The 13255-nt window shown below is 61.3% G+C and overlaps 1 protein-coding gene across 1 annotated transcript; it reads right to left on the bottom strand.

The window, feature by feature from the left end:
• Positions 1-5900: 5900 nt before the first annotated feature.
• LOC128901791 (mucin-2-like) lies at positions 5901-9448 on the bottom strand (the record flags this gene model as incomplete). Its single annotated transcript, XM_054183941.1, has 3 exons — positions 9385-9448; positions 6898-8080; positions 5901-6588 (listed from the first exon to the last, which is right to left on the bottom strand). Coding segments are annotated over exons 1-3 (1935 nt in total), but the record flags the coding sequence as incomplete, so codon positions are not given.
• Between the last annotated feature and the right edge of the window lie 3807 nt (positions 9449-13255).

Below are 13255 nucleotides of genomic sequence, written 5' to 3'. Positions count from 1 at the left end.
TGATTTGTCCCCACCGTGGAGGCAGGTTGGGGACAGGAGCAGGATGGGGATGGGAATGGGGACGTGAGGTGATGGGGTGGAATGGGGATGTGGGATGAAGATGTGGGATATGGGATGAGGAGGTGGGATGGGGACATGGGACAGGTCCTGTGATGTCAACAGGTCTGGGAAGATAGCATCAGGCTGGGGTCATCAGATGGCAATGTGGTTCCTGGCCAATATTTGGGCCCACGGTGGCTGTGGAGTCGTGGTGGTGACACTCTACAGGGTGCTGGTGTCCCCATGATGTCCCCAGCAGGACACCACCCTGGTGCCACAAAGCCCTTTGGAGACCCCATGGTGGAGGACATAGAGAAGGAACATCTTGAGTGTATTTGTAGCCATGCCACCAGCGAGTCCACAGAAGCCACCATGTGCACCGGAGATTCTGCAGAAACCATCACTACCACCAGCGACTCCACAGAAACCACCATGATCACCATCATCTCCACAACAACCATGCCCACCACCACCTCTACATACACCATGCCCTCCAGCACCTCTGAAACCACAAGGCGTACCAGCACCTCTGAAACCTTCACAGGCACCAGCATCTCTACAACTATGGCACCCTCCAGCACCTCTGAAACCTCCACACCCAGCAGCACCTCGATGGTCACCACGCCCACCAGCACCTCCGAAATCCCCACAACCACCAGCACCTCTACAACAGCCATGGGAACAAGCACCTCTCCATCCACCATGCCCATCAGCACCTCTACAGCCACCACGCCCACCAGCACTGCTGAAACCTCCACAGCCACCATCATCTCCACAACCATGCCCACCAGCACCTCTGAAACCTCCACGCCCACCAGCACCTCTGAAACCTCCACGCCCACCAGCGCCTCTGAAATCCCCACAGCCACCAGCACCTCTGAAATTTCAACACTCAGTAGCACCTCTACTGTCGCCATTCCCGCCAGCACCTTCTACGGTCACCATGCTCATCAGCACCTTTGAAGTCTCCACACCCTCCAGCACCTCTATGGTCACCATGCCCACCAGCACCTTTGAAATCCCCACAACCACCAGCACGTCTACAACAACCATGGGAACAAGTGCCTCTCCATCCACAATGTCCACGAACACCTCTACAGCCACCACAACCACCAGCAACACTGAAAGCTCCACAGCTACGTTCGTGTCCACAACAACCGTGCCCACCAGCATCGCCACAACCACCGTGCCCCCCAGCACCTCTGAAACCTCAATGACCACCAGCACCTCTGCAGTCACAGTGCCCAGTGGAACCTCTGAAACCTCAGTCATGATGCCCACCAGCACCTCTGAAATCTCCCCCCAGAAAAAAAGAAAGTGGGGCTGGACCCCCTCTTTCTTCCTAATAAAGACATTGGAAAGGCGCTGGTGACACTGGTTTGTACTGGGAAAACCCCAACGTAGACTTGGGGAGGGGGCAAGAGGCCGTTAATGCCCCTTTTGCAGCCCATTTCTGGGGTGATGCCCCCCGGGATCCCCACCCTGCTGCCCGCGGGGGAACCTTCCTACCCCACACCAGGACCTGCCAGGTAGGGGTGGGGCCACACCTGCCCACACCCTCAACGTCTTTTTCTGCAGTGTTTGGACTTTGTCCCCCCCAACACGCACACACCTCCCCACACACCTCCCAGCTGCCAGGTAAGGTGGAAAAAATAAATAATTGCTAATTTTAGCGCTCGAGGAAATGGGCAAGGTGTGAATTGGCCGAGGGCCCAAGCGAAGGGAGACGAGCTTGGGCACGTTTCCGCATTTTTCCAGCCCGCCGTAGGAGCAGTGGTGATGCCAAGGGGACAACCCCCAGGGATACCTGCATGGGGGGGTAGGTGATATTCAGATGGGTGACCCCAGACCCCATTCCATTCCTTGCGTGTGCCACCATCCATGGGTGCTGCCACCTTAGGACGACCCTCAATGTTCCCACCATCCATGGGTGGTGCTACCTTGGGACCACCCTCGATGTCCCCACCATCCATGAGTGCTGCCACCTTGGGACCCCCTCGATGTCCCCATCCTCCACAGCCACCACGGGTGGCCTCCACCCCACAGCTCTTTATCCCCTTCCCCACAGAGAGGCTGGGAAGGAGGCGTGGATGAAACTCTGGGCTGATAGTTAACCCCGGGGGTGGGAACAAGGGCAAATTCTCCCATGTGCGTCACCCGTTGGACTTGCACCTTTGGGGTGATTCCCATGGCAAGTTCTACTTGCTCACTTAGCAATGAACTCCTCCCCAGATGTGTTCCCTTCCTGCTTTGTGGGTATTTTTTGGCGTAATTTGCATTCCACCACCAAGCCCTGTCCTTCAGCCAAGCCCACGTCCGCCCCACGGGGCACGAGACCACCTTGCGTGTCCCTGACGGTAAGCGGAAACTGCCAGGTGACAATAAAATAAGTGTTTTATTACATTATAGAAAGTGCTATCGTAAAGAGTCATGCAGGGAGGAAGAAGATGATGGATTTCCCGGTGCTTGCCACCCTGAGACACACACCCACTCCCCTTGTGCCCCTCTGCTCGCCACTGGCTCCTGAGTGGCTCCACTCAGGGAATGATGATGGACGGTTGTTTGATGTGGATCTAGTGGGGAAGGAGAGATGGGGGTGAGAAGATGGGGGTTGTCCCCACCGCAGTGGGTGGCGGGACTGCATCAGGGTCCAGGGGACATGGCACCCACCTTCTGCGAGGTGTCCACCTTCTCCAGGTTGATGTAGGAGGCGCTAGAGGGCTCTGAGCATGCAGGGTAGAAGAAGAGGTGACATGGAACCCCAGTGGCTCCCCGGGTGTCACAACACCCCCCCCTGCCCAGCCCACCACCATCCAACCCCGTTACCTTCCAATGTAGCTGCCTGGTTGACGCTGGAGAAGCCCTCAGTGTTGTTCCAGCTTTCCTCCTCATCAGAATAGAGGTCCCTGTGAAAGGTCAACTGAGCCTTGCATGATGGGACGGAGGTGGATGAGAAGGAGGCACGGTCCCCAGGGGACCCCACCCCACCCCACCCCACGACGATGCACTTGCCTGTCGTCGTCCTTCTGCCTCTTAGCCCGCACCAGGAGGACGGTGAAGATGGCGATGGCCACCACCAACCCAGTCACCGGTACCCCTATGGCCACCCCCATCTTGCTGATCCGTGAGCTGCACATGCTGTCTTGGTACCAGAACACCGACTGGTCCGAGCACCTGGTGGAGACGTCCAGGAGGTGAGAGTGATGCGGGCTTCACCCCAAACCCAGGGGAGCACCCATTTTGGAGGTAGGTGGGTGCACAAGAGGGTGCTTACTCGCACTGTGGTCCCGAGAGCATCATGATGCACTTGCCGTGGACGCAGTTGTGAGGATCAGGAGATCGTTTGTCACATACGCTGACGCAGAGGATGCCGGTGCTGGTGACGACCGGCTCGTAGTAGTGCCTGAGCTCCTCCACGATGTAATTGTCGCACAGACCTAAGGGAGGTGGCGCATGACTCAGGGTGGAGCGGGACGTGGTTTGAGGGGTCCTGGGGTGGGGACGATTGTCCTGTGGGCTCACTTACTGCTTTCAACCTCGTTCACCTCGTAGCTGGTGATGTTGGTGAAGTTGGAGTTGAAACAGAAATCACCTGGGATGGAGAGAGCAGCTGCTGGTGAGAGCCCTTGGGCTCAAACCCCCCATCCCTCAGCAAGGACCTTGTCCCGGTGCCAACTGAGACGTGGAGAGCAATCACTAGCATCACTCACAGTTGGCTCCTACGCAGCTGCTGTTGCAGAAGGTGTTGTTATTGACGGCTTTGACGAGGTTTTGGGAGATGGTCTCCACCGTAGTGTTCACTGTGGCGCTGACGAGCACCTTCAGGAGGACGGTGTAGTTCACCAGAATGCTGCCATTGCTGCAAGAAGAAGGGGCACCGGTGGCTCAGCAGGGCTAAGGCTGCGGTCCCACACTGCAGGGGACCCAGCTGGGACTAATTTGGGGTCCCCTGATGTGGAGGGAGAGTGTGGCCACTTTGATGTGGGGCTGGGCCACCTTGGAGGAAGCCCAGGGACAGAACATGGCTTGAAGGGATGTGGATGCCCCATCCTTGGAGAGCATCACCTTGAATTGATCCTTGTGGGTCCCTTCACCCCAAATCACCCTGCCAGAGCAAATGGAGGGGGTCAGTAGCCCATGAGGACACACCACCCAGCCCCTGATGGGCACTCACGTCAGTTCGTGGATCTCCACACCTTGGTAGCCCTCTAAACGTTCGTAAATCTTCCTCATCTGGAAGACAAAGAGAAGCCGTGGGGAGATGCGGGTACCAGCCCCGTCATGCCCCAAATACCCCCCCCAGGAGTGCTGCTCCAGCACGTGGATGCCCCTGGCATCGCTGTGCCCTGACCTGCTCCTTGAATTCCTTCTCAAAATCTTGGTAAGCTGCAGAGGTCTTATTTTTCAGGTCTTCTGTGAACTTCCTGTTGTCAATCTTCGCCTTCATCTCCACCGTTGCATTCACCGTTGCTTCACCAAGCAGGCGACAACCCATAAGCAATAGACTCAAGTGTCCTCATCCCACCCTCGGTGCCCTTGCTCAGGTGACCAGGTCAGTCCCTCCGTGATGGCCCCATTCCCGGGTTGGTCCCTCTAAGGTGACCCAACTCCATTCCCGGCTTGGTCCCTCCATGGTGGCCCCATTCCCGTGTTGGTCCCTCTGAGGTGACCCTAAGCCCATTCCCAGGTTGATCCCTCATGTTCTCCCCATTTGGTTCGTCCCTCTGAGGTGACCTCAGCCCAAATCCTGCGTTGGGGGCCCCCCCACAGAAGCCCCAGTGTGACGTAGCACAACTTGGGATGGCTCCTTACCATCTTTGAGCTCGATGGTTTCCTTGGCATACTGGCAATAATCCCCCTGGAAATTGTCGGTGCACTGGCAAAAATTGGGAGGCATCCAGGTGCCGTTATTCTTGCAGATGGGGGTCTCACAGTGCGTGCCCTCGTAACCATCAAGACAGTCGCAACGGGTGCCAAGCCAGGTGCCCCCGTTCTGGCATTGACCTGGAAAAGGCAGCCCAGGACATGGGTGCTGTGAGAGAGCCCGGAGAAAGGCCAGGAGGGCGAAGCCACCTGGAGAATGTTTGGGGCACGGTGAGAGGAAAGGGAGGAGGAAGATGGCTAGGTGGTGCCAGCAAGGAGGAATACTCACCTGCATTGGTGGTGGCGGTCATGGTGGTTGCGTTGGTGGAATAAGTGGTAGGGGGTGTGGTGGTGGTGGTGGTGGTGGTGGAGGTAGGGGTGGGGGTGGAGGTGGTGAAGGTCATAGTGGTAGGGACAGTGGTAGTGGTGGTAGAGGTAGTCTTGGTGGTGTTGTTCATGGGTGGGGTGGTGGTGGAAGTGTTAGGGGTAGGGGTGGTGGTTTTGGTGGTGGGGGTGGAGTTGTTGGTGGTTTGGCTGGTTGTCGAAGTGATAGGGGTGGGGGTAATGGTGTTGTTGGTGGGTTGGGTGGTGGTGGAAGGGGTGGGGGTAGTGGTGTTGTTGGTCGGTTGGGCGGTGGTGGTAGGGATGGGGGTGGTCATAGGGATGGGCGTTGTGGTGTTGTTGGTGGGTTGGGTAGTGGTGGTAGGGGTGGGGTTTGTGGTGTTGTTGGTGGGTTGGGTGGTGGTGGTAGGGGTGGGGGTTGTGGTGTTATTGGTGGGTTGGGTGCTGGTGGTAGGGGTGGGGGTGGTGGTGTTAGTGGGTTGGGGAGTGGTGGTAGGGGTGGGGGTTGTGGTGTTATTGATGGGTTGGGTGGTGGTGGTAGGGGTGGGGGTGGGGGTGGTCATAGGGGTGGGGGTTGTGGTGTTGGTGGGTTGGGTGGTGGTGGTAGGGGTGGGGGTGGTGTTTGTGGGTTGGGTGGTGGTGGTAGGGGTGGGGGTTGTGGTGGTGTTGGTGGGTTGGGTGGTGGTGGTAGGGGTGGGGGTTGTGGTGTTATTGATGGGTTGGGTGGTGGTGGTAGGGGTGGGGGTGGGGGTGGTCATAGGGGTAGGGGTTGTGGTGTTGGTGGGTTGGGTGGTGGTGGTAGGGGTGGGGGTGGTGTTTGTGGGTTGGGTGGTGGTGGTAGGGGTGGGGGTTGTGGTGGTGTTGGTGGGTTGGGTGGTGGTGGTAGGGGTGGGGGTGGTGGTGGTCTTGGTAGGGGTGGGGGTTGTGGTGTTGTTGGTGGGTTGGGTGGTGGTGGTAGGGGTGGGGGTGGTGGTGTTGGTGGTGGATGGGGTGGTGGTGGTAGGGGTGGGGGTGGTGTTTATGGGTTGGGTGGTTATGGTAGGGGTGGGGGTTGTGGTGTTGTTGGTGGGTTTGGTGGTGGTGGTAGGGGTGGGGGTCGTGGTGTTGGTGGATGGGGTGCTGGTGGTAGGGGTGGGGGTGGTGGTGGTCATAGGGGTGGGGGTTGTGGTGTTGTTAGTGGGTTGGGACGTGCTTGTAGGTTGGGTGGTGGTGGTGTGGTTGGTGGATGGGGTGGTGGTTGTAGGGTTGGTGGTGGTCGTGGTAGGGGTGGTAGGGGTGGAGGTAGTGGTTGTAGTGGTAGGGACAGTGGTGGTGTTGTTGGTGGGTGTGGTGGTGGTGGGTTGACTGGTGGTGGTAGGAGTGGAGGTTGTGGTGTTGTTGGTGGGTGGGGTGGTGGCGGTAGGGGTGGGGGTGGTGGTGGTCGTAGGTGTGGGGGTTGTGGTGTTGTTGGTGGGTTGCGGGGTGGTGGTAGGGGTAGGGGTGGTGGTCAAAGGGGTGTGGGTTGTGGTGTTGTTGGTGGGTTGGGTGGTGGTGGTAGGGGTGGGGGTGGTGTTGGTGGGAAGGGTGGTGGTGGTAGGGGTGGGGGGTGTGGTGTTATTGGTGGATGGGGTGCTGGTGGTAGGGGTGGGGGTGGTGGTGGTCATAGGGGTGGGGGTTGTGGTGTTGTTGGTGGGTTGGGAGGTGCTCGTAGGGGGGGTGGTGGTGGTGTGGTTGGTGGATGGGGTGGTGGTTTTAGGGGTGGTGGTGGTAGGGGTGGTAGGGGTGGAGGTAGTGGTTGTAGTGGTAGGGACGGTGGTGGTGTTGTTGGTGGGTGTGGTGGTGGTGGGTTGGCTGGTGGTGGTAGGAGTGGAGGTTGTGGTGTTGTTGGTGGGTGGGGTGGTGGTGGTAGGGGTTGGGGTGGTGGTGGTGGGATGGGTGGTCGTGGTAGGTGTGGGGTTTGTGGTGTTGTTGGTGGATGGGGTGGTGGTGGTAGGGGTGGGGGTGGTGGTGTTGGTGTGTTGGGTGTTGGTTGTATGGGTGGGGGTGGTGGTGGTGGTGGGTTGGGTGGTGGTAGTAGGGGTAGGGGTGGTGGTGGTAGGGTTTGGTGTTGTGGTGTTGGTGGTGGGTTGGGTGGTGGTGGTAGGGGTGGGGGTGGTGGTGGTGGGTTGGGTGGTGGTGGTAGGGGTAGGGGTGGTGGTCAGAGGGGTGGTGGTTGTGGTGTTGTTGGTGTGTGGGGTGGTAGTTGTAGGGGTTGGTGTTGTGGTGGTAGGGGTGGAGGAGGTGGTAGTTGTAGGGGTTGGTGTTGTGGTGTTGTTGGTGGGTTGGGTGGTGGTGGTAGGGGTGGGGGTGGTGTTGGTGGGTTGGGTGGTGGTGGTAGGGGTGGGGGTGGTGCTGGTGGGTTGGGTGGTGGTGGTAGGGGTGGGGGTGGTGTTGGTGGGTTCGGTGGTGGTGGTAGGGGTGGTGGTGGTAGTGGTCATAGGGGTGGGTGTTGCAGTGTTATTGGTAGGTTGGGGGGTGGTGGTAATGGTAGGGGTGGTGGTCAGAGGGGTGGTGGTTGTGGTGTTGTTGGTGGGTTGGGTGGTGGTGGTAGGGGTGGGGGTGGTGGTGGTCGTAGGTGTGGGGGTTGTGGTGTTGGTGGGTTGGGAGGTGCTCGTAGGAGGGGTGGTGGTGGTGTTGTTGCTGGGTGGGGTGGTGGTTGTAGGGTTGGTGGTGGTCGTGGTAGGGGTGGTAGGGGTGGAGGTAGTGGTTGTAGTGGTAGGGACGGTGGTGGTGTTGGTGGTGGGTGTGGTGGTGGTGGGTTGGCTGGTGGTGGTAGGAGTGGAGGTTGTGGTGTTGGTGGGTGGGGTGGTGGTGGTAGGGGTGGGGGTGGGGGTGTTGGTGGTGGGTTGGGTGGTGGTCGTAGGGATTGTGGTGGTGCTGGTGGGTTGGGTTGTGGTCATAGGCGTGGGGATGGCGGTGGTAGATTTAGAGGAGGTATTGGCCTTTGGAGCTGTGGCGCGTGGTGAAGTATTCCTTGGGCTTGTAGGACTTGTGTGGACAGTGGGGCTAAGAGACCTGTTGAGGCTCGTGCCTTCCCTCTTTGTCCGTGTGGGTCCCTTCTTCTCAACCGGCACCAACGGGTTTCTCCTGCTGGTGGTGTCTGGAGGGTCTTCCTCTCTCTTTTTCACTTTCGTCTCTTGGGCGCGAGGAGTCCAATGCCCCGTCTTGGGTAAAGGAGAACTCTGCCTGATTGGTTGCCCTTTGTCCCGCGGGGCATGCTGGCCAGCATCATCTATGCAGAACAGGCGAGACGATGTGGGTGTCAGAAGGTCCTTTGGATCTTGACCCAATGCTCTGACACTTACCTGTGCCCCGGCTCCTCACGTGGGTGGCCACCCCCCTCCCAGGACAGGCAGTGACAGTCTCCGGGCCCTTTCGTGGGTGCCTTCCCACTTTCTCCTACATGTCAAGCACCTGCCCTTGCCCCGCAACCACCCACATCCCCCTAAACACATTGACCCCCAAACACCCATGTCCTCCATAGACCAACAACCCCCAAAGACCTGGCCCTGGTTCCCCAAAGACCCCTCCCAAGACCTTCCAGGACCCACAGCTGGAAGCTTCCAGGACGCAAAACCCCATGGATCTCCAAAGAGCCACATCCACCATAGCCAACACCCCCCCCAGAGACCTGCCCCTGGTTCTCCCAAGGCCCCTGTTCCAAACTGGTCCCCATGGACCAAAAAGACGACTATTGTTGAGCTCAAGTGCATTTAAAGAAAGAGACCAACGATACTCTGAACGGCAAAAGGGACTTTTGCCTTTAGTCCGAGCAGTTAAACAACCCCCAGTTGTCTCCCAACAACCCATGGACCTCCAAAGACCCACATCCACCAAAGTGAACATTGCCCCCCAAAGACTTGCCCTTGGTTCTCCAAAGACCCCCCCAGACCTTCCAAGACCCACAGTTGGGTCCCAAAGATCCATGGACCCCCCCCAGAGACCCATAGCCACCCCCTAGACCCCAATTCATGCTTGTTCATGACCAGCCCTGCAGCACGGGGTCCTTGGAAGACCCTCGCGCCCACCCCTGTCCCACCTCCAGTCCTCAGGGTGCCCCCCCAGTGACGAAACTGGAGCGGTGGAATGGGAATGGGAGGTCCCAGCACCAGCAGCACCCACCTCTCATGACGACCAGGAAGCAGATGCAGACCAGGGCCAGGCTACCCCATAGACGAACCCCCATCTCTCCGCACCTCAGAGTTGGGGGCCTGCGGCGGTGGAGGGGGGCACCTTGGCTTGTTCAACCGCTGCCGATCGCAGGTGTGGCGGGAATGGGACAGGGAGAGTCGTTGAGGGTGACAGGGACCTTTGGTCACAATTAGGAAGTAGGAGGGATGAAACCTGAGCTGCGGGTGCTGGGAACAAAGGGGCAGGTGCCAACACCCATTTCCCAGCAGAGGTGTTGTCCCAAGGGACATGTCGTGTCATCGGGTGCCCATTGCCCTCCCCTGAGGTCCATGAGATCCTTCGGGGAATGTCCCAGCCATCTCCAAGACCCTGTCCTTTCCCCACCAGCCCTGGCCGTGATTTGTCCCCACTGTGGAGGCAGGTTGGGGACAGGAGCAGGATGGGGACGGGAATGGGGACGTGGGGTGGGGAGGTGGGACATGGGGTGGGGAGGTGGAATGGGGACGTGGGACGTGGATGAAGATGTGGGATATGGGATGAGGACGTCCGATGGGGGACATGGGGTGAAGATATGGGACGGGACTGGGAGGATAGCGCCAGGCTGGGGACATCAGATGGCAATGGGGTCGCTTCCCAATATCTGGGGCCACAGTGGCCTTGGGGTCATGATGGTGACACTCTATGGGGCACTGGTGTCCCCACCATCACCTCACCATGGTCCCACCAGCCCCTTTGGAGACCCCATGGAGGGGGACATGGAGAAGGGACATCTTGGGCATATTTGGGGCCACGGTGGCTGTGGGGTCATGGTGGTGACACTCTGCAGGGCACTGGTGTCCCCATGATGTCCAGACCAGGACCTCACCTTGCTGCCATCAAGCCCCGCTGGTGTCCCCACGATGTCCCCACTGTCACCCCACCCTGGTGCCACCAAGCCCTTTGGAGACCCCCCTGGATGGGGGACGTGGAGAAGGGGCACCTTGGGCGTACTCGGGGCCACGGTGGTGACACTCGATGGGGTGCTGGTGTCCCCACGATGTCCCCACCCCGGTTGCAGTTCCTGGCAGGATGCCACCCAGTGCCCAGAAGCAATCGAGGCCACCTGAGGGTGTCAGTGACCGAGGGACACGCAGGGACACTTCCTTGAGTGGGTGTCACACCCAGGTGCCAAGTGATATGTCCCCGTTGGGTGACACGAGTGTCACATGAGGGGGACACAGACATGGGACGGGACAAGATCAGGTGGTCCTCAAGGCTGGGGGGCACTGGGGACACCCTTGTGGGGGGAGGCGACAATGCGCGCAGTGGCCCTGCCATGGGGGTGACAGTGTCCTATCCTGTCCGGGAGTGGAGGTGGCAGCGCCGTGGGGGGGAGGTGACAATGCCGTGGGGTGGCAGTGCCGTGGGGGGTGACAATGCCGTGGGGTGGCAGTGCCGTGGGGGTGGCAGCGTCCCAGGGTGGCCCTGCCATGAGGTGACAGCGCCATGGGGTGGCAGTGTCCTGTCCGGGCTGGGGGGGGGAGGTGACATTGCCATGGGGCGGCCCTGCCATGGGGTGACAGTGTCCTGTCCATGGGGGGAGGTGACATTGCCATGGGGCGGCCCTGCCATGGGGTGACCGTGCTGGGGGGGGGGGATGGGGGGGGGTGACAGCACCCCAGGGGGACACTACCGTGGGGTGACAGCACCCTTGGGGGGGGGGGGGCGGGGGGGAGGGATGCTGTGGGGGGGTCAGGGTGCTCTGAGGGGGTGCTGTGGGGGGGGTCTGGGGGGTGTGGGGCAGTTCTAGGGGGGGGTGGTGGTGGGTTGGGGGTGCTGGGGGGGCGGGTTTGGGGGGTCTGGGTGCTGAGGTGGGGTGCTGTGGAGGGGTCTGGGGGGTGTGGGGCAGTTCTGGGGGGGGCCGGGTGCTCTGAGGGGGTGCTGGGGTGGGGGGGGTCCTTGGGGGGGGTGCTTGGTGGGGGGGTCTGGGTGCTGGGGGTGGGGGGTTATGGGGGGTTTGGGTGCTGGGGAGGGGGGGTTTTGGCGGGGTTTGGGTGCTGGGGAGGGGTCCTAAGGGGGGGTCTGGGTGCTGGGGGTGGGGGGTTTTGGCGGGGTTTGGGTGCTGGGGAGGGGTCCTAGGGGGGGTCTGGGTGCTGGGGGTGGGGGGTTATGGGGGGTTTGGGTGCTGGGGAGGGGTCCTAGGGGGGGGTCTGGGTGCCGGGGGGGGGGAGGGGCTGATGGAGGGTATGGGGCTGTTCTGGGGGGGGTCCAGGTGCTGGGAGGGGGTTCTGGGGGTGGGGGTGCTGGGGGGGGGGGGTGTCTGGGTGCTGGGGAGGGGTCTGGGGGGGTGTCTGGGTGCTGAGGAGGGGTGGGGGTGCTGGGGTGGGTGGTGTCTGGGGGTCTGGGTGCTGGGGGGGTCTGCGTGCCGGTGGGGGGTGTCTGGGCGCTGGATTGGGGTGCTGGGGGGGGAATCTGGGTGCTGGGGGGGTGTCTGGGTACTGAATTGGGGTCCTGGGGGGAGTCTGGGTGCTGGATTGTGCTGCTGGGGGGGGAATCTGGGTGCTGGGGGGGTGTCTGGGTGCTGGATTGTGGTGCTGGGGGGGGAATCTGGGTGCTGGGGGGGTGTCTGGGTGCTGGATTGTGGTGCTGGGGGGGGAATCTGGGTGCTGGGGGGGTGTCTGGGTGCTGGATTGGGGTGCTGGGGGGGGAATCTGGGTGCTGGGGGGGTGTCTGGGTACTGAATTGGGGTCCTGGGGGGAGTCTGGGTGCTGGATTGTGCTGCTGGGGGGGGAATCTGGGTGCTGGGGGGGTGTCTGGGTGCTGGATTGTGGTGCTGGGGGGGGAATCTGGGTGCTGGGGGGGTGTCTGGGTACTGAATTGGGGTCCTGGGGGGCGTCTGGGTGCTGGATTGTGGTGCTGGGGGGGGAATCTGGGTGCTGGGGGGGTGTCTGGGTGCTGGATTGGGGTGCTGGGGGGGGAATCTGGGTGCTGGGGGGGGGTCTGGGTGCCGGTGAGGGGGTCTGGGTGCTGAATTGTGGTGCTGGGGGGGGAATCTGGGTGCTGGGGGGGGTCTGGGTACTGAATTGGGGTCCTGGGGGGGGTCTGGGTGCTGACATGGGGTGCTTGGGGGGGGTCTGCGTGCCGGTGAGGGTATCTGGGTGCTGGATTGGGGTCCTGGGGGGGGGTCTGGGGTGCTGGGGGGGGGGGGGGTCTGAGTGCTGGATTGTGGTGCTGGGGGGGGGAATCTGGGTGCTGGAGGGGGGTCTGTGTGCCGGAGGGGGGGGTCTGGGTGCTGAATTGGGGTCCTGGGGGGGGTCTGGGTGCTGGGGGGGGGAATCTGGGTGCTGGGGGGGGGGTCTGTGTGCCGGAGGGGGGGTCTGGGTGCTGGATTGGGGTGCTTGGGGGGGGGGGGGTGTCTGCAATGAGGCCCCACGTGTGGGGTGATGTGTGTCCCCGTCCCCCCCCCCCCCCAGCCCATGACTCACACGTGTGTCCGCGCCCCCCCGTCCGTCCCCCCCCCCCGCAGCACACGTGTGTCCCAGCCGTGACGGGCCGCGGCCCACCCCCGCCATGAATAATCCCCCCCCCCCCCCACCTCCGCCCCCCCGCATTCTTTTTGGGGTGGAAAAGCACCGAATTGGTGTTTCCGAGGAAATTCCTCTCTTTTTACTCCTTCCCCCCCCCCCCCCCCCCGCCCGCCCTCACAATGGCCAATTTTGGGCAAAAAACCACCGGAAAAGGTGATTTGCCGGCATATTTCTGGACTGTAGATTTTTTGGTTCTTTTTGGGGGGGGGGAAGGACGGGGCGGGGGGGGACGACAGCTCATGGTCTGTGACCGTCCATCCCCCCCCCCCCGCCGATGCCACCGGCTTCAACCCCTC

The sequence above is a fragment of the Rissa tridactyla genome, chromosome 28 (genome assembly GCF_028500815.1).
Source record: "Rissa tridactyla isolate bRisTri1 chromosome 28, bRisTri1.patW.cur.20221130, whole genome shotgun sequence".
NCBI lineage: Eukaryota > Metazoa > Chordata > Aves > Charadriiformes > Laridae > Rissa > Rissa tridactyla.
The sequence above is the reverse complement of the archived record's forward strand: the minus strand, read 5'-3'. Positions and strand labels throughout refer to the sequence as shown.